The sequence below is a fragment of the Anastrepha ludens genome, chromosome 2, assembly GCF_028408465.1.
Source record: "Anastrepha ludens isolate Willacy chromosome 2, idAnaLude1.1, whole genome shotgun sequence".
Lineage (NCBI taxonomy): Eukaryota > Metazoa > Arthropoda > Insecta > Diptera > Tephritidae > Anastrepha > Anastrepha ludens.
Window position 1 is genome coordinate 51,752,275 of NC_071498.1, and position 22,094 is coordinate 51,774,368.

The 22,094-nt window shown below is 35.7% G+C and overlaps 1 protein-coding gene across 1 annotated transcript in view; it reads left to right on the top strand.

Annotated features, from left to right (window-relative positions):
• Positions 1–437: 437 nt before the first annotated feature.
• Positions 438–22,094, top strand: part of LOC128862082 (uncharacterized) — a 68,615-nt gene continuing 46,958 nt past the window's right edge. The window contains exons 1-3 of the mRNA XM_054100537.1: positions 438–531; positions 591–2,614; positions 15,618–15,862. Coding sequence (XP_053956512.1) covers positions 438–531; positions 591–2,614; positions 15,618–15,862 — 2,363 coding nt within the window. The remainder of the gene's footprint in view (positions 532–590; positions 2,615–15,617; positions 15,863–22,094) is intronic.

The following is a 22,094-nucleotide window of genomic DNA, read 5'->3' on the forward strand; positions in this document are numbered from 1 at the left end:
GGTCGGCATCATTACAGGACACAACCCATGGGGTCAGCATATGGCCACCATTGGAATCATCGAGGACCCGGTATGCCTGTCGTGCTTGGAGGAGGCGGATAGCACTGAGCACTTTCTCTGTGAGTGTCCTGCCTTTGCTAGAGCGCGACTACGAGTATTGGGTTCCGATGTCATGAGAATGAGTATTATTCGTTCTCTCAAATTTGTCAAAGAATCTGGAAAATTCTCACAGGACTAACTATCTCTATCTCTGTCTCTATTCTTTCCTATCTCTTTCTATGATACTTTTCTCCCTCCCTCCTTGACTATCTACCCCCTTTCCAGAGCTTTAAATACAATGGGATTTTTTAGCCTGAGGGTTTTAGGAGCCACCAAATCTCCTGGTGCTCCTTGGCTCGACCTTTTCAAATTCAATTCATGTGAATAAGGGCAGCGATATGGCTGTTTTTGGAGTCGCTCCTGAAAATAGTCATGATGAAATTTTACAGTATCAAATGGGGCGCTATATTAGTACGAATGAAGCTGTATGGCGTATTTTATCGTTTCCAATTCATGACAGACATCCGGTTGTTGTAATATACATTTGGCAGTTCATCTTGAAAACGGCCAACGTGTTTACTTCACTGCTGCAAATGCCGCACAAAGAGCAGTAGAACCACGAGCAACTACACTGACAGCTTTTTTCCAGTTATGCGAAACGGATGAATTTGCCAGGACTTTGCTATATTCGGAAGTGCCACACTATTTCACATGGAATGCATCAACAAAAAAATTTCAACGTCGCAAACAAGGCACATCTGTTGATGGTTATCCAGGTATTTTTCGAACAGATGCTTTGGGACGCATTTATACAGTTAGTCCAGTTAATATTGAATGTTTTTACTTGCGACTTTTGTTGGTGAACGTACATGGACCGCAATCATTCCAACATTTACGAACTATCAATGGTCAAATGTGCGCCACATACCGTGAAGCATGTCACCAATTGCATTTGCTGGAAGTTGATACGCATTGGGATTCTACGCTTCGTGATGCATCAATTTCATCTCCACCAAATCAAATTCGTATGTTATTTGCGATCATAATATCAACATGTTTTCCATCAAATCCACTGGAATTGTGGAATAAATACAAAGATTTCATGGCTGAAGACATTTTGATTCGACTTCAACATCGTTCAAATGATCCTGCATTGCTGCTGACATTGGAAATGTATAATGAAGCCTTGATAATGATCGAAGATTTGTGCCTTACTATTGCAAATAAAACATTAGGGCAATTAGGATTGACTCAACCAAATCGTCCAATGCATGATTTATTTGAACGAGAATTGCAACGCGAACAGCAATTCGATCGTGATGAATTGCGTGCGTTCGTACAAACGTATACTCCACAATTAAATGATCAACAAAAAGATGCATATGACAAAGTGATGCAAGCTGTCAATGACAACACTGGTGGATTGTATTTTTTGGATGCACCTGGTGGCACTGGAAAAACATTTTTGATATCATTGATATTGGCAACGGTTCGGTCGGAACGAAAAATCGCATTGGCACTTGCTTCTTCCGGTATTGCAGCTACATTACTTGATGGCGGCCACACAGCACATTCCGTCTTGAAATTGCCGTTAAACATGCAAGAAATTGAAACACCAACATGCAATATTTCAAGGAGTTCTGGAATGGTTAAAGTCTTGCAACAAACATCGATTATTTTATGGGACGAATGTCCAATGGCCCATAAAAAATCTTTGGAAGCCTTAAGTCGAACATTGCAAGATTTGAGACAGAGTCAACAGCTGTTTGGCGGTGCATTAATATTGTTATCTGGTGATTTTCGTCAAACGTTGCCTGTTATTCCGAGATCAACACCAGCTGATGAAATTAATGATTGTTTGAAAAGTTCATTTTTGTGGGCACACGTACAAAGGCTTTCGTTGACGACCAACATGCGTGTGCGTCTTCAAAATGATTCATCAGCACGTGAGTTTTCAAAGCAATTGCTGAAGATTGGCGATGGAAAAATTGCAAGTGATCAAAATGGGTTTATCATGTTACCGAATAATTTTTGCATAATTGTATCATCAAAACAAGAACTCATTGATCACGTTTTCCCAAATATTGTTCAAAATTATAATAACCATGATTGGTTACGAGAACGTGCAATTTTAGCACCAAAAAATATCAATGTCAACGAAATCAATTTCCACATCCAGGAAAAATTGCCAGGAGATTCGGTAACATATAAATCCATTGATACTGCTATGAATAATGAAGACGCAGTCAATTATCCGGTCGAATTTTTAAATTCTTTGGAACCACCAGGCATGCCACCGCATAATTTGAATTTGAAAGTTGGTTCATCGATTATACTTCTCCGAAATCTTAATGCACCGAAACTTTGTAATGGGACGAGACTTTCAGTGAAGAAATTGATGCCAAATTTAATTCAAGCAACAATTCTCACTGGCAAAGCAAAAGGTGAAATTGTACCAATACCACGCATCCCATTAATACCAACGGACATGCCATTCGAATTTAAACGTCTTCAATTTCCTGTTCGGCTATCTTTTGCTATGACCGTAAACAAAGCCCAAGGGCAAACGCTCCAGGTGTGTGGAGTTAATTTAGAGGAAACTTGCTTTTCCAACGGCCAACTATACGTTGCATGTTCGAGAGTTGGAGCGCCAAAAAATTTGTTTATTTATGCACCACAAAATAAAACAAAAAATGTTGTGTATACAATTGTATTAAATTAAACGTTGCTTTTCTTTATCAGAAATAAAAATAAAAATTATTTCATTTTATTTTGTACGTTATTGTGTTCACAAATCAAATCTTTTTAGCAATCAATTTTTTATCGAATTGCAAATCATTTTGGACGAAAATATAATAAAAAATTGTATGCTCCAGAAGGAACTGGAAAAACATTTTTAACTTTATTTATTTTAGCATAATTTATTTAGCGTAAAAAATTGAAATGGATATTAAAGAATCAAAGTTTAATTACAAGTTTTTATCGGCTCTTTCACCTTACCTGTATATAGGTGACCACCACAATCAAATTTTAAAAAAGTACAGAAAAGGCTATTGTGACTAATTCAACTGTTTAAACATTTTACAAGTTCTATAAAGAAAACTTAATATGAAAAATTTTTTGCGATATAAAAAACAAAACATTTTATGTATGGTGGTGCGAAGCCCACTGGGTGATGCTAGTGCTATATAAATTTATCAAAATAAAATTAAACAATTGTAATGAGTAGCCGGCCGCAGTAGCCGAATGGGTTGGTGCGTGATTACCATTCGGAATTCACAGAGAGGTCGTTGGTTCGAATCTCGGTGAAAGAAAAATTAATAAAAAAAACATTTTTCTAATAGCGGTCGCCCCTCGGCAGGCAATGGCAAACCTCCGAGTGTATTTCTGCCATGAAAAATCTCCTCATAAAAATATCTGCCGTTCGGAGTCGGCTTGAAACTGTAGGTCCCTCCATGTGTGGAACAACACCAAGACGCACACCACAAATAGGAGGAGGAGCTCGGCCAAACACCTAACAGAAGTGTACGCGCCAATTATTTATTTTTTTTTTTAATGAGTAAAAGAAAAATATATTATAGCATTACTTATAATTTACAATACTAAGAATTTAGTTCAACAATTCATTTAGTACCAATTCGAGGTGGTTCTTTGTTGAAGAAAAATCTAGGCCAGTATGATTTGAAAGCGAAAAAAATTTCGCCAGAGTTCTAGAAATCGGAGCATTGAAAGCATAATTAGTTCTTACCATCCCTAACCAGAAAAAATCATTATTCCATAAACTTCGCTGAGGAATATTGAAATTGATTTTCTCGACTAGCAATGGGGAGTCAATGACCCCATTTATCAAATCGAAAAAGAAATTAATGGAGATAATAATAGTCCTTCTAATATCTAGTGTTTTTAGATTAATTAGCAAGCACCGACTTTTATAGGATGGAATTGGATCAGTGAAATTTAAAGAACGCAAAGTATAACGCACAAAAGCTTTCTGGACACGTTCAAGCCTACTAATATGACTAATATGCTAATATGGTCTCCAAATAAAGACGACGTATTCCAACTTTGAACGAACCAGAGACGTATATAACAACTTTAGAGTTTATGGATCAACAAAGTCCGAACTAAAACGCCGAATAAATGCAAGTACGAAATAAGACTTTGAAATGGTGTAATTTAAATATCTTTGAAAAGAGAATTTGGAGTCAAATACCACTCCAAGATCAATAATTTCACTTCGGTTAGATAAACTAGAACCACAAATGTGGTAGGAAGTGGGTGTAAGAGAACAAGATTTAGAATAAGAACTAGAAATACACAACTAGAAATGTCATTAACAAAAATTATGAAAAGTAGGGGACCCAGTATACTGTACCCTGGGGTACACCAGACGACGCATTGAAAGAAATAGATGACGCTCCATCAACGTTGACGACACATTTCGGAGAGAAGAGATAGGATTTAATCAATTTAAAAAGAGTGGAATGGAATCTTATTGCACTCAATTTATATTAGAAATTAAAACCCTGTGATTAACTTTATCAAATGCTTTTGATAAGTCTGTGTAAACAGTGTAAACTTGAGTTTTTTAAGATAATATACAATATTCAGAGAACACTGCAAGATTTGAAACAATAGGTCTATCTGTTTTCCAAACGTAACTTTTTGCCATCCTGAAAGTAGCCGAATGGATAATCGAGAGCAGATGGAGCGGGAAACAGATTGGAGTTTCCAGTGGCAGTCAGGTTGCACTGAAGGCCCTGGAGAACGCGAAGCAAACCTCAAAGATTGTTCAAGAATGTAAGAAGAAGCTCAATTCTGTCGCAAGACAAAACAGGCTTGTACTTATTTGGGGTCCAGGACATTCCGGTGTTCAAGGAAACGAAATTGCTGACAAATTGGCCAACCGTGGATGAACGGTGCCCCCACAGCGGCCAGAGCCAATAATCGGAATCAGTTCAGCAGGAATCATGAATTGGATCAGCGATTATGTAGGCAATCTACATAAAGAGCGATGAACCGGTATAGAACGCTGCAGAACTGCAAAGTGTTTTGTGACAAGTCGGAACAGAAAGCTGTCAAACTTTCTACTAAAACTTGAAAGGAAAGACGTTCGGTTGATGGGAGGTATCTTTACAGTACACAACCCATGGGGTCAGCATATGACCACCATTGGAATCATTGAGGACCCAATGTGCCTGTCGTGGTTGGAAGAGGCAGATAGCACTGAGCAATTTCTCTGTGAGTGTCCTGCCTTTGCTAGAGCACGGCTACGAGTTTTGGGTTCCGGTGTCATGAGAATGAGTAATATTCGTTCTCTAAAACTGGAGGATATTTACAGATTTGTCACAGCATCTGGAAAATTCTCACAGGACTAACTATCTGTATCTCTGTCTCTATTCTTTCCTGTCTCTTTCTGTAATACTCTTCTCCTTCCCTCCTTGACTATCTATCCCCTTTCCAGAGTTTTAACTACAATGGGCTTTTTGGCCTGAGGGTTTTAGGAGCCACCAAATCTTCTGGTGCTCCTAGGATCGACCTCTTCAAGCTTCAATTTTCAATTTCAGGTCTATTTTTCATGAAGCCGTGTTGGTCTGATGAAATATAACGATTAACTGCAAAATAAATTTTTCCTTTCACTATTAATTCAAATAATTTTGAAACCGTGGATAATTTGGCAATATTGCATTTACTGCCACTTTTGAATACTGGATTAATTGTTGTTACTTTCCAGGCGTCTATGAACTCTCCTCGTTCAAGGGATTTATTACACATTAATAAAGTTAATAATTGATAGGCAATTGCAGAGCAGTTTTTAAGAATATACGAAGATAGCCCATCTACATCAGATGTTTTGTTCATGTTTTGAGTTGCCGAATTCCATCATCTCCATCAGAAGGCATTAAGGTTAACGAACCAATATTGATTGAGAAGCTCATGTTCGAGTGACACTCATGAATTAAATCAGAGTCTACTTGAAAATTTTAATAAAAAAAGTCTGCAAAAAGATTGGCTGCATCTATAGAAGTATGTGCTTGGGTTTCGACAACAGAGGGAATACTTCAACATTATTTCCGGGATTTAACATATTTCCTGAAGGAACCAGGATTTAATTTTATGTCCGATTCGAACTTAAGAATATAATTAAACCAGTTTTCCCAGCAGGCTCCCCTTGAGTTCATTCAATTCTCACACATAGGCGTTTACTAAATGGAACCTCGAAGCCGGCATCCTCAATCCACACTACACGAAAAAATTATAAGACCTTCGAAATTTCTCATATTTTTATTATCAGCTTAGTGCTAACAAATTACGCGTTTAATATTGGAGCTTTTAATGATAAATCTTTTGAAAATATCTAAAAATAAGTACACATTTCATGAAACTTAAATTAACTAATATATTACGAAAAGTTAAAATTTTTGGAACGAAAAAAGTATAAGACCAATGTTATTATCTATACTAATATTATAAAGAGGAAAACTTTGTTTGTTTGTTTGTTTGTTTGTTTGTTTGTTTGTTTGTTTGTAACGAATAGGCTCAAAAACTACTGGACCGATTTTAAAAATTCTTTCACCATTCGAAAATTACGCTATCCAAGAGTAACATGGATTACATTTTATTTTGGAAAAAAATAGGGTTCCGTAAGATATTTGGATTTTTCGGACACAAACTGAAAAAAATCTTATATATAATTAAAATAAAGTCAACTTTTTGTGTGTGTTCGCTAACCGGCCGTGTCTGCACCGCATTAAACCAAACTTACACACAATGTTAAGAAGGTATTGAAGATGGTTTCCGTATAGTTTGGATACCTATTGGTGGATAGGGCTCGAGATATAGGTCAAAACGTGGGCCCGGGTAACCTTCGGATGTGTATGTACAATATGGGTATCAAATGGAAGCTGTTGGTGAATGCTTTAGTTCAGAGTATTTTTCATGCCGCTCCGTGACTAGGGTCTCGAGATAGAGACCAAAACGTGAACCCTAGAATATGTTTGTACAATAAGGATATCAAATTGAAGCTGTTGGTGAATGCTTTAGTACAGAGTATTTTTCATGCCGCTCCGTGACTACGGTCTCGAAATATATGCCAAAACGTGGACCCGCCGTGTCTTTGCACCGAATTAAACCAAACTTATGCACATTGTTAAGTAAGTATTGAAAATGGGTTTCGTAAAGTTTGGTTGTAATTCGGAGCTGTGGCAACGGGTACAGGGTTCTTTTGAGCCAGCCATAATGTCGCTTACTTTTTTAACGCTTTGGGCGGAACTGAACTGTCAAATTGACAGTGTGAGTTACAATGTGTCAATATTTCTTTCTGATTTGGATGCCATAAGGAAAAAACGTAAGTGCAACATGTAAAAATTGTTTGTGAATTTTTTTGGAGTGGATTTTGGAACAGTGAATAGTTTCTTACGAAATTTGAGAATTTAATGTGAAATCCGAATGAAATTATGTGTTCGTGGAAAAAAAATTTTTTTCGTTTTTTTTTTTGAAAAATATAAATGGATAATGGTTAAAAAAGCTCCAATGCTTAATAAAACATATAAATTGAAACGAAAAATTCATGGATGATCAGGAAAAAAGACGATTGTTTATTCATATGCGTTGATTTGAAATTTAAAAACAATCTTCTTTTTTCCTGATTTTCAATTTATATTTTATATTTACTCAAAAACAAATAGAAAAACAAAAAATATTGTTTATGCCAAAGCGCTTGAATAAAGAATAAAGAAATAAATAATATGAAAATCATATATTTTCTGTTCTAAACCATATCTATTCTATTTTAGTGTGCCCAGGGAAGGGGGCCGGGTTTGCTAGTATTATTATATTAAAAAAAAAAAGAATTCTCGGGATCAGTTTATAATTTGCAACTTAGGAATTTTTTTTGGATCCTCTTTTGATTATAAACTGTTGATCAATTTTTAACCATCCGACATTTCTTGTTAAAAAAATTCACGAAAAACACGAAAATGTCGGTCTCCTAAACCGGTTTCCCCCCTTAAAACAAAGAAAAGGAAAGATAATTTTTGATTGTAAATGAATTTTTAGAGCAAAAAAAAAAAACCAAAAAAAAACATCACAAATTTGAAAGTGCTGGAGGAGGTGTCCCTCTTAAAAAATTGTTTCTCTTTTTGCTTCTACAAGTAAGACAACTTTTTTTGAATTTTAATTCGAAGATACAGTTTTTCTCTGTAAAAGGATATATCAATTAATGAAAACCACCAAAAAAGTTTTCTGTCCGAAGTGGCTGTTTTGAAAAGTCCTGAATTATCGATTTTTGCTAAGTGTTTCCTACTTTACATCAATAAAAAAAATTTTTATGGAGTCTATTCTGAGAATAATTTAAAAACTAGTATTTATTGTTAGCTCTCCAAAATGGTTACTACTTCAACTAAAGAAGTAATCCGTAGGCATATAGCGAGCTACGTTAGGGGATCGTCAAATTTCATAAGATGGAAAAAAAGCTAAAAAGACGTGACTAAAACAAAAAACTTAACATTAAAAATTTTTTATGTATTATAATTTGTTCTTGTGATAGCCCCTACGGGGACTGATACAAATTTTTACTAATTGTTTTCCTTTCTCATACCTTTTTACTTTTCCCGACGCCTGTCTTAGATGCTGCTTAATTGCGTCAGCCTCTTCAAAATGAATGAAATTAAAGTTGTTATTAATTAAATTAATAAGATGCCCACTTATCAAAAAACCGTATACAGAGTGCATTAAAAAACTAAAGCGGTTATATTTATTAACAAATCCCGACAATTAATTTTTTTGCTTTTAATAATTTTAATTTCATTGTTTTTTAACAAATATGGTTCATGTTCGTACAATTTATTTTCCAAATTTTAAGCTAGCTAAAAATTACCAAAAAAATATCAACATATTTCCATCAAAATTTCATACTTTTTAAACAGAATTTTTAGCAAGATTTTCGGTATGAAATTTCGTTAAATAAATAAATTTTGATGTAACGAAGTGTCAGATCAGTAGCTCAAGCTCAGCTTCGAGTTAGCAGCAGAACTCTTTACCAAGTATCTGAAAATAATTTTTTAGTCAGCACCAAACTGTAGGAAATTCAAACTTTCGATATATATTCAAAATTCAGCGTGAATATACTTTTTTTATATTAAAAAGTTCGAATTCGCTGAAGCTTAAAAACTGAAATTAATTAATGCCTCTTATACCCGAATGTTAAGCACTCAGAATAGTAATAAAACATTTATTAATTTGGCGGCCGCCGTAGCCGAATGAGTTGTTGCGGGACTATCATTCAGAAGGACACGAGTGCGACTCCCAGTACGGGTATGAAATACTAAAATGATACAAAATTTTTTTTCTAGCAATAGCAAACCTCATACAAAGGCGGCATAAAACGGTCCCTCCACTTGTGAAACATCAGTCAACATCAAGACCCCCACCAAAAATAGAAGGAAAAGCTCAACTAAACACCTAATAAAGGCTGTAAGCGCCGAATATTTATTATAATAATTCTATAATAATAATGCATGTATGTCTTTTACGGCCTTATTCGCCACAGTTTAATAAAGAGTTTGTATCGATGGGTAACTTTTGCGAAAAATTATTGTCATAGGATTGCCAATACTCATGATGAGCTCAGTGGTTGTGACTCATTCAGCCATAATTAACGGCATTGTCATGGAGATAATGATGCGCAAAACAATCAATACTCGTAGTAAAAAGGAAAATTGTGAACAAATGGCGGCAAATGGAGCTTATAAATTGATGCTATATTTCACAATAATGACGCATTAATCAACCAGCGAACATCAGTAGTATAGTGTAAAAACAATGACATTGAGTAATAACCCATTTCATAATCCTTCGGTGCTGCTTTTGATGGTTTCCATTAGTGAAAACATTAAGTATTCACACAATAAATTCAGGTATGAGCGTAAAGTACTTGAGTAGGTACAAAAATAAATAATGCTGCAAGGATTTACAATATAATATAAACATTTATTGTATTGGTGATTACGTTGGTGTCCTAACACCTTGGCTGCATGAAATCACTATTAAGTAAGACCTAAGCCGATTTCGATGTCAATGTCACTCAATTGGCCATCACTGCAAAATACGTATGTTTTAACTGAGGAACACATTACATACACCATTGAGAGGTAAAAACGCATACAATAAAACAATTACAATAACAGTAAGCAATACTAAGAAACAATAATATAATATTAACAAGAAAACCACAATTGCTTTCAGTTAGGGTAGCGGAAGCTAAGAGTACAAAATCCGCATTAGCACCAAAGTACAGAACCTGCCACTGAAATACTGCTAATATCCAATAGGTACTAAGCATGAACAATAAACAAACCAAAAACACCAAAAAAACGCACGCAACCAACAGTAACAAAAATGAAAGGCAGAAAGCGAGCAGCTCGTTTGTTATGAAACATTGTGGCAACAAAGCCTCGAGACAAAAAGCGCACACATATGAGTATGTATGTTTGATCGTATGGAAAATCTGACCTTGTGATATAAATTCTTAGTTCACAACCAGCGCTTAATTCAAGCAAATTCGAACTGGTCCGAAAGTGGTCCAAATTTACCCAGTTGAAAGTGACATAAAATTGGTTTACGTCAAATTTATTTTGTATATTTCTTCAGTACTCACTAACAATTCATCATGGAAATACTGACGAAAATTGACGCTTTGTGAAAAGTTTTCATCGCGCACTTAGGCCAACTTATGGTGTACATGACCGTCCTACCGAACGCACTACTCGGCAAGCCATCGGCAAATTTGAGAATAATTTTAAATTTTTGCATATAATTAGACAAAGTACAGCCCGAAAAGAAGAGAATATTGCGGCTGTAAATGAGAGTTGTGTCGAAGACCCGGAAGAAACGATTCAGCGCCGATATCAACAACTTGGCGGTATAACAAAAAAATATTTGGTTTGAAAGTATATAATATACAGTTAGTTTAAGATTTAAAACCGGCCGATCTTCGAAGGCATCATAATTTCAGACGTTGGGCTCTTAAAAAACTCGCCGAAGTTCCGCATTTTGGGACTCGAGGTTTGTTCAGCGTGAGCCCCATTTTAGGCTTAAAGACTATGCCGTCGTATTTGGGCTGAAGAGTAACCCGAAGCCATTCAATAACAGCCATTACATCCATTGAAAACAACCCTTTGATGCGGCCTATGGGCTGGAAAAATTTTCGGCCCATATTTTTGCAAAGACGAGGCTGGCGTCAATGTAACAATGAATGTGCGAACGCTCTCGCGCCATGATAAACGACCAACGAGTTTTTGATGCCGTAAATTGAAGCTCGTGATATGCAGAACCTTTGCTGCCAAAAAGTTGGCGCTAGTTGCAATACAGCTAGAGAAAAATGGATTTACTGCATCCTTCTTTCGGTAAACAATTTATTTATCGACTCGGACCAGTTGATTGGTCACCAAGCTTGTGCGATATCACACCCTTGGACTTTCATTTGTGGAGGTATGTAAAGTTTAAATGCCTTGTGGATAAATCAGCGTCGATTGAGATATTGGAAGCCAAGATTACTAAAGTTATTCATACAGACCGAAGTCCTCCCGCGAGTCATTCAAAACTGGTGTTTACGGATGGCTGAATTACGGCGTAGTTTGCGGCTAATATTTGAAAGAGATTATCTTTAAAAAATAAATGTCATGAGTGGTTCTACACAAAAAGTAATAAAGATTGCCCAATCGATTTGAATTGGCGTTGTTTTATTTCAATTTAAAATCCGATACCTCTAAATTGATCACCCTTTAATATATGTAAACATAAAAAATATTTAAAAAATAACTACAATTTTTTTTTATGATATAACATTTGTGCAGGCAAAATTTTGAAAAAAGAGCGGTCCCACTTCTACTTTTGAGTAAACGAAATCTCTCACAAACTTAGTGCACGTATTGCTCCCCACCTCATTTAGAATCAACATAAATAGTATTGAGATCTGGTAAAAAACACGCCCACTTTTTATACGTTACGACAAAATTTCGCTCATACTTGTGATAATACACCCCATAACTCTTCTTCTCTACGGGTTTATTTGATTCCAAAAATTAACAGCGACCTCAAATTAAATTTTACTAAGATGTGCCCGGGTATATAAACGTCGATCGGAGTAATTTAGCCTACATTCTTGTTATATTATTCATACATTTCCAAGGTAATTTTTTGTTTTCTGAATCAATTTGTTTGACTTAAATTATTTCAATCTGCTTCTTTATTCAGTTCGCCTTGGAAATGCAGTAATTTTGCAAATAAATCAAAACGAGGTTAAAGTTTATCTGCACTTCTCTGCAGCGAGTGCGGGTAGCTTGCCCACTAAATAGGTTTCAAGCAGTATACAAATCTTTGGCATCCATTCTTTCTAAAGAGCCAATAGTTGAGCAACTGATTTTGAGATCATTACAAATAATAGAGCTATCACCCGAAATGACTCGATGGCCGATACGTAATATTAAATTATCTCTAGTGAGTGGTCAATTAAACTTGTGCCAAGTACAAGAGGCTTTTCACGCTTCTAATGTTGAAATAAGACGTTCCTGCTAAGGCTTAGCTAAAGTTATTTTTAGACTAATCAATGCCACATTTCAATAAAGCACTTACTGCCCCATCAAGAAATCCCTTCCTTTCAACTCTTCTTGAACTCAGAAGCTGATTTAATATTTTTCTTCCTCTTCCTATTTTTCTTGTCCTTCTTCTTCCATTTCTTCTACTTCTTACTTTTTTTTTATTTTTACATCTCTTGATTGACGAAACTTTCGCTCCAACGAGAATAATTGAACTAAGTCTATTACTTCTCCAGTTGATCTTTTTCATGCTAATTAGGACTTTCTCTCCTTCGGTAATCGCTTGCAGATACTGCATTGAATACCTCCGGAGCTGGATCGCTTGTATTTATTAGTGCGACGTGATGATCTAGTCGCTGCACTATGCCTACGTCGCTGTAAAGCTTATACAAATAATCGTTTCCCCGTTTGCGATATTCCCCTTCACCACGTCAACTTACTGAACCCTTCTCAAAGGAATTATAATAGGCTGTACATTAAGCTAGTAGTGCCGTCAATTTAAAGGCTATCAATAGTAATTGTTGAGCAGTGATTGTGCAGCAAACCTTTTTTCAGAATTGTAGAACCTCAGATATAACCGCGAAAGAGGTTGAGATGTTAGTTTTGGAGTCATCGGTAAATATGAATATGAACGATTTTTCATTTAACTGTCGTTTGTGTTCAAGGAAAATTTGTAAAATGAGGTAAATAAGAGCACAAGTGTTTTCCTATCGATAATCTTAAGAGCAATTAACAAATGACGAGTTCGAAAGAAAGCAAGGTGGGCATTTACTATGGGTTATACTTTTTCGCAGAGCAGCATGATATGGAGCACAAAGAAAGTTTAAGTTGCTTTGGCACAGCTTCCATGAATTGGTACAGCATAGTCAATTACGGATAAAAATAGCGATTTAACAATGTAACAAAGTGTAAAAGTATGTTCAAAGGACTTTTTTAATTAAAAGACCCTCAATTTCAAGTAGTTGTTATCACTTCCAAAACAGTATTTGTTTGAAAATTTCGAATTGAGCTACGCTGGCGCAAAAAAGTCGCAAGTATTAGTCGAATATAGCAACTAATTACCAATTACGAAGGATAGAGGCATTACAAGGTAATTTTGAACATCCCACAATATCACCAGTTGCTTCCATATAAAAAAGGCAAACTAATCATAATTCCAAATCCACTACAAGGTCATCAGTGAGAAGCCACTGGGGTTTCACGCAAACGTACGCACATAGTAGTATCCCAGCAGTGAAATGTACTAGCACTGAAATGGTTGACTGAGACTTTGCTTTGCAGTTGCAGCGATTTGTCTTCCATGTTCTTTAGTGTTAACAATTGGTGTGCATAGCATGATGAGGCCCTATGGCATGTCAGTTGTCCGACATATGACCATCTCCATCAAATACCAGTTAATGCACTAGAATGTCTGTTGAGTAATTTAACTTTTCACTACAGGGATACATAACCCTCACATGACATCACATGTATATGTGGGTGTTCAACACGTGTGCAAGCGTTGTGTGTAAGCTATTGTAGCTCAATCTGCTTACATTCATTTTGCAAACAGCCAAGAGCGTAAAGTCTCCAAAGTGCAAGTATTAGTGTGATTGCTTTTACGCTGTGCTCAACTGACATTGAAGTTTTGACAATGGTGTTGCAAGCAACACTTAACAACAATATCGAATATAGCACCAAACGTGCAACACAATTTGTGAATGTGTGTGTGTGTGTTGTGCATACAATATCAGCGATAGGGCTTAGGCTACATAAATATAGGCGAAGCATGTTGGCTGCTCTGCGAATTTCGTCATTAAACCAGCAAACCAAATTTATTACGATTTCGAAAATCATATCTGCTAATTTTGCGAAATTCTTGCTACTTCTTTGAGCAGCGAGAGCAATAATTCGTATTAATTTGCAGAAGTTTCTCCGTTAGTGTTTTTTACTGCTTGGGGTTGGGCTCGAAATTCCTAGTATTAAAATTCATTGTGAAATCAGCAAATTAAAAATCTTCAAGACAGCTCAACATCACGAATCCGATTTCACAGAATACATGGACGTTTCGTATGATAATTGCCTTCAAATTGATTTTATTGCTCAAGGCACATATTATTTTTATTTTTTTAGTTGTATAAAAAATTCAACTAAAAGCAACTGAATGTATTACTAGATATGTTTGTTAAATGTACATATAAATATGTACGTGGTGTACACCATACCATCTTACAAGACAAAACAAAAAAGTTTCCCATTCTCCTCAGAATCTAGAATATTTTTGCAAGACAATTTCAAAAAGCAAAAATGTATTTATTTTATTTTTTAGGCCGCACGCAGGCAAAGGGCAGACAAAAGTACAGGTACATCACACTTTAAGTCCCGACTCTAAACGTCGAAGTTATGACACAAAATGTGTTTAGGTCATCCCTGAATTCGACAATAATATTTTTTCAATAGATCTACTGGAAAAATCAAAATAATGCCGGAGCAAAAGTGCTACGTTAGGGTGGCAGGACCTTAGATCTGGTGGATAAATACTAGAATGGAGTATTTGAAATCAATGAATTTTGAAATAAAAAAAAATTTGTCTTTGCGACAAAAATGTCGATATACCATACTTTGAGATCCGACTGTAAATGCTGAAGCTATGACGAAAAATGTAAAAATGCAACTCCTACGATCGACCAAAAAAACTTTTGAAACCCTCCTACTCTCACTCTACACGAAACCTCAGCCTCACATCAGCATGGCTTCCGAAAAGCACACAGTACCACCACAGCACTCACCGTCATAAACACTTAGATAAACCAAAACTGCCCGAGACGACTGTCCTAGTGACGTTGAACCCGACACAGTCTGCCACTCCGCGCTACTAGATGACACTATACACACTCCCGCCAGGGTTGAAAAAGAAGTAGTCCGCGAATTATTTGAGTGATCGGCAACAACAACAGTGGTCGGCACTCGTTAGTAATTTTTCGAGATCACAACTCTCAACAGAGGAAGATAAGCCAAAGTGCTCCACAGGCATGCGTCAAGACCAAAGTTGACGACACACCAATACTGAATGTAAGCGAACCCAAAATTTTGGGAGTAGCCTTCGATAATTTCAGCTCTTTCTCTGCGCACACAACCGCAATTGCTATTAAATTCCAAAATCGCAAAAAGGCCGCCAAATGGCTAGCCGGCAGTACTTGGGACAAAGACAAAGAAATGTTGCTGGCGACGTTTAAAGCAATTGAACGGTTGGTTCTCAATTACGCTGCGCCTATCCGGTCGCCTGAAATTAGGGGACGCAGTGGGTTAAGGTCCAGACATGTCAAAATACTGCAATCAGGACAGCCATGGGATGCCTCCTATGAAGAGCTCCAGCCAACCCGAGAAACCCGCATAATCTTGGCATAATTACATTCTGGATAATGAAGCAAGTTCAACTCTTACTTATCCAGAATTGACCCCGACATACTAAACATATCATATGTCAAGCATGTGAAGGTATCCCGCACGGTACTAACCACCTTTTCACATGCCTCATCAAACTCACTCATTTAACACCCCTCCTCCTCTGGACCCAAACTCTCGTAACAGCAAGTTTCCTGGGCCTATCTTTAGATGACCAGGAATCTACGGTGCACTGACAGGGTTTAGTAAGCTGCTACAACAACATTAACCAAAAACAAACTGCTTTCGAAATTGCCTCACAAAAATAATAAATCAAAGTCTAATGCGCAGATAAAAAGAAATTTCAAAAGACATTTGATACATTTTTTTTCTGTGAAATGTTATGAAAATTAGGGGTCGAAAATAATCAAGCTTATCTAAATATAAAGTATATGATTAAAAAACAAACATCGCTTATATTTTGACGATATTTTAAATTTATTTTTCTCATGGGTACAACTCTTCAGAACTGCAGTTTTTGCAAGCTATTCTTTATTAAAATCATTTTCTTCCCCAATAACATTGGTTCTCCGATACCAGGCGTCGATCGTTGTGTAAAGTGCACGGAAAGTTGTGTTTAACTGGGTCTGCTACACCCTAAAATTTATGATGATTGTTTGAATTCTTCGATTCGCTTTTTCAGTTCATCAGTTTTGCTAGAACCAAGCATTTTTTTTTAAGTCATTGTGCTAAAATCTCTACCGATTCCCTTTTATAATATATAATAATATAATATAATATAATATATATTAATATAATATAATATAATATAATGTAATATGATATAATATAATATACAATAATATAAAAAATATAATATATCTTCAGAAGGAACAAATTACAAGCTTTTTAACATGGCAACCTCCATATTCAAATTGCCATCAGTTCAAATATCGCGCAGCTAGTCTTTCTTTTGTCTAAACGATAAAGCCGAAGTTTGGATTTTGGGGCTAAGGGTTGAATTTTTGGAGACTTTAAGCCTATTTTTCCATTTCCCTTTTGGGCATAAATAATTTAAATATAAATTAATATTAAAGGAATTTTTAAGTAAATCAACTTTTTGAATTACTAATTTTACTAATTAACTAATTTTATTTTATTTTTGTTTTTTGCTATTCAAAGAAAAAGCCATTTAATTCACTTTGCAGAAGAAGGAATTTTAAAGTTAAATTTATCAAGCTCTTGTTTTTGTTATTCGAATATTTTAGCCATTGAACTCATTTTACTCAGACTTTAAAGACCAGTCAAAATATTCGTATGAATATCAGTCAACTTTGTTCCTAAATCTGTGTACAAATTTTGCTAATATATAAAATGAGTTTAAAAATTTATTAGATTAACGAATTAGTAATAAATCGCTACAGTCTTTATAAAACTTAATGATTTTTTTCCTTCATAATAAATAACTATCTACAATTCTTTGCATTTTCTGCAAATTTTGTTCACTGGGAAGTCATCCGCTCAGCCCTTGGGAGAACGAGATCTTTGAGCATTCATTCAAATTTGTGTGTGTATAGGCGAAAAGCTTTTATAATATCATCGTTGAGGAAATTAAAATTGCATTTTCTCATCAATTCGCTTTATCAATGTGCCAAGCAATGAGGTATTCAAGGATTTTGCTTAGTACATAAAGTATATTCCAGTGTGTTGAAAGTAAATAATTAAATTTATTAGACATTTTGGTACGATCAAAAATTCAAATATTTGCACAAGTGAAATTACTGTTATTAACAAAAATATTTACTCTTCGTTATATTAAAATAATAATGCCTTTAATATGATTTATGTGACAAAGTTACAATGTTAAATTATATGATTATAGCGACAATATCAAATTAAATTTTATAGTAACGAGGAATCTTTAAAATGCAGGGTTCATTTCGTAAACAGAGAAAGGCAACTTCTTGTACATATAAACTGCACCCGAATTCTACCATTCGCTATCGTTAAAACTCTAAAAGTCTCCAAAACTCCAAAAGCTAAAAATTATCCGCCCGTAGGCGATTTTTCCTAAAAGTGATTCTGCTTTTTGTTATCGCTAAAAATCTCCACTAGAAATTAAACTACTTTTACCCACCAGACTCTCTGATGTTCTGAATACTCTACTATTCTTACCTTCCCTAGTTTTAGTTGGTAAAACAAATGCAACTGGTGCAATTTAGGGGTTGGACATTCGGCCATAACACTCGGAATATTGTTTCAATGAACAATACTTTACTATGCTATTTGTACTAGAACTACAGCTAGATCTGAGTGGGTTAGTCGGAAAAACTGCCTATGGTTCTTTACTGATGACTCCAAGTAACGATAAGGTTGGCGATAAAGTTGGCTTTGGTGTCCACTCTAAGAAGCCAAAAGCAAGCGCTTCAGCTCGTCTTCCTAATCACTGTAGCGTATTTCAGGAAATTCTAGCTGAAATTCTAGCCATTAATGAGGTAACTGTCTGATTAGGCAAAAATGTGACTAGGGCATGTAATGCTACAAAAAGAACTTGACCAAAATGGGGGGCTACTTGCTCAAAGGCGCTATTTAATCGGTCAAGGAAAAACGTTTCTATGCTAGTTGCTTAAATCACAAACCACTCTCTCATAGGTCGACATGCTCAAAGATTGAGCGTAACTCATTTCAACTATTGCAAAAGCCCTTCTCTGTTACTGTCCCGCGTGGCATGCCACTATGTTAACGTATCATATTTTGGCTCATCGTTTATAAATCACACTGATAACTTTAGGGATATAAGTGTCAGTCAGATTAATGGGTTTGCACTTAAACCAAAATGGTTTAGCGAGAAATACCAGGTACACTTCTACTGTGGTATCACAATGGATCGTCAACGGTCTAAGTGAGTTGGTCTACAGACCGACTGCCATTTCTACCTATCTACCTACCTAACCACCGCCGGTGTCCCTAGTGAAGTTGAAAACAAACGCAAAATTTTATTTACATTTATGGCAATTATGTTAACTTAAATTTGTTCTAAATGAAAAATTAGAAGCTTAATTGCCAAGTCTTTTTTTATATAATCGTGTATTTGAAGCAACCAATAATGTAAACATTACGTATTTTTTGCTGAGCTATTTTTTAGTACCTACTTTTCTCGTCGCCAAATTCACAGCGGTTTAAGCGGATTGCATTACGGACAAAAATCAAATAAAAGCAAAACCAGAAGAAGTGACGGTTATAGAAAAAATTTTCGCCAAGGATGACCCAAACACGAATTGTGAGCGCAAATAAATTAACTGAATTTTAAAATACTAATAGGTCTATTTATAAGTTCGTGCGGTTTTACAACAGATGGCGTAACTTGATTATTATTCCATCGATCCACATTTCCAAACATTCATTGGAGAGCTACTGTCGTAAGGCACAAACGTCAGTATAAGTTTTTTATTTGAAGCGTAAACAACAATATTTTTACCACACTTGAAAATGTCGAATTTCGTGCCAAATAATGTGTTTTTGCGGGGAATTCTTCTTCATTATTTTAATATGAAGAAAAAAGCAGCCGAAAGTCATCGTATCTTGGTGGAAGTTTATGGTGAGCATGCTCTATCTGAGCGAACGTGCCAGAAGTGGTTTGCACGCTTTAAAAGTGGTGATTTTGGCTTGGAAGACGAAGAACGCGAGGGTGCGCCGCCAAAGTTCATGGATACCGAATTGGAGGAATTGCTCGATCAAGATCCGGCTCAAACGCAAGAAGAGGTTGCAAAAACTTTGGGAGTTGATCAATCAACCATTTCCAAACGTTTAAAAGCCATGGGAATGATCCGAAAGGTAGGCCATTGGGTGCCGTATGAATTGAAGCCAAGAGACGTTGAACGCCGTTTTATGGCATGCGAACAACTGCTTCAACGGCACAAAAGAAAGGGTTTTTTGCATCGAATTGTGACTGGCGATGAAAAGTGGGTCCATTACGACAATCCAAAACGTCGGGCAACGTATGGATACCCTGGCCATGCTTCAACATCGACGTCGGCGCAGAATATTCATGGCCTGAAGGTTATGCTGTGTATCTGGTGGGACCAGCTGGGTGTTGTGTATTATGAGCTACTGAAACCGAATGAAACGATTACGGGAGATGTCTACCGACGACAATTGATGCGTTTGAGCCGAGCACTGCGAGAAAAACGGCCGCAATACGCCGATAGACACGACAAAGTTATTTTGCAACATGACAATGCTCGGCCACATGTTGCACAAGTGGTCAAAACATACTTAGAAACGCTCAAATGGGATGTCCTATCCCACCCGCTGTATAGTCCAGACCTTGCGCCATCCGATTACTATCTCTTCCGATCGATGCAACATGGCCTGGCTGACCAGCACTTCCGTAATTACGATGAAGTCAAAAAATGGATCGATTCGTGGATTGCGGCAAAACCGACCGAATTTTTCACAAAGGGAATCCGTGAATTGCCAGAAAGATGGGAAAAAGTAGTAGTAAGCGATGGACAATATTTTGAATATTAAATTTGTAACCATTTTACGTCAATAAAGTTTCAAATTTCGAAAAAAAACCGCACGAACTTATTCATAGTCCTATTAGCAAGCACAAATACCACCAAAAGTGATAGGATATCAACTTTTCAACATGTTTTGATTACTTTTTTTGTTTCTTTTTTTAGTTTTCATTATTTTATAAAAGTGTATTCCATTTTCAATAACAAAAACTATGTATGTCCAAATCTCAAAATACACACAAATTAGAAAAATGCCACAAACTATTTCCATTCCAATTCCACGACTTTAAATTAGAATTTCTAGGAAATTTTTTATATTTTTAAAAGTATATGTAATTTTATATTTTATTAAATTTAGGTATACTAAACGGAAAGTTTGAGATTAAAAACAAAATCTGTTTGAATTTGTATGTTTTTTCCCCCAGACGGTGTCGCCCGCTTCTCTATGTAACGAATGCCCGAAATTTTTTTATAATATATATATGAAGAAAATGTACATTACAGTTAAGAAAAACAATTATAAAAAATCAGAGATATTTTTTAGCAATTTCTAACTTACACTTTGTTCACTAAAATTTCATAAGCCAAATATGAAACTGCATACCAAAAATTTTCCCTGAAATTCTAATTAAACTCCTTGGAATTGGAATGAAAATTGGTAGATTTTTTCTACAATAATTTTTCTATAAAATTTTAATATTGGATTTTATGATTTTAATTAAACAATAAAATAAAGCAAAATAATCAAAACTGGTTCAAATGTCGATGTGCTTGTACGTATTTTATTTAATATTTTTAATTTATCGGCCCTCTGCTAAGTACTTTTTATTTTCTCATTAACTTTTAATTACTTGCTAATCGGGCATTTTAGTTAAGATATATGTAGGTATATTTGTGTACATAAACCTACCGTAATAATAAATGGTTTTTTTTAATTTTGTGTGATATAAAATGAATTTGTTTTCTTATGGCAAAGAGTGCAAGAAGAATCCCATTGCGACTTTTTATTTCCAATTTCGCGATATTTGTGTTTGTCCGAGGTTAGTTTTAAAGGCATATAAAATATTTCCCATCAATTTGTAGAACGGAAAGGGTGCGAAGACTATGCAGATAATCATCATTACCCCGGAAAATTTAAATTATCCAAAATCCAAGATTTTTGTTTCTTGTTGTATGCAAATGTGTACGATGTAGTATTTAAAAAAAAATAAGGAACAATCCTGAGCTTTTGACAAAGCGTAAAAGGTTGTTGATACCTAAAGTGTATAGATTATCTACATTCGTTAAGAAGTAGAATTTTAAAAATCGGTCCCTGCTTCTGGCTAGAGCTGGTATGTGCAAAAAAGGTGTTGAATTGTTTCCAACTCATCCTCATTCCTGCAGCTACGATAGAAATCATGCGTGTAAACACCTAATCTCCGTGCATGATTTCCTATGAGACAATGACCTGCGAGGGCCCCTAATTTGAAGTCTACTCCGTTTTATAATACTCTAGGACAGACGTAAATTTAGCCTTGGCCATGTTTGCCTACCAATTTCACAGGTATTAACGCTAATCCATCTTTGATTTGCAGAA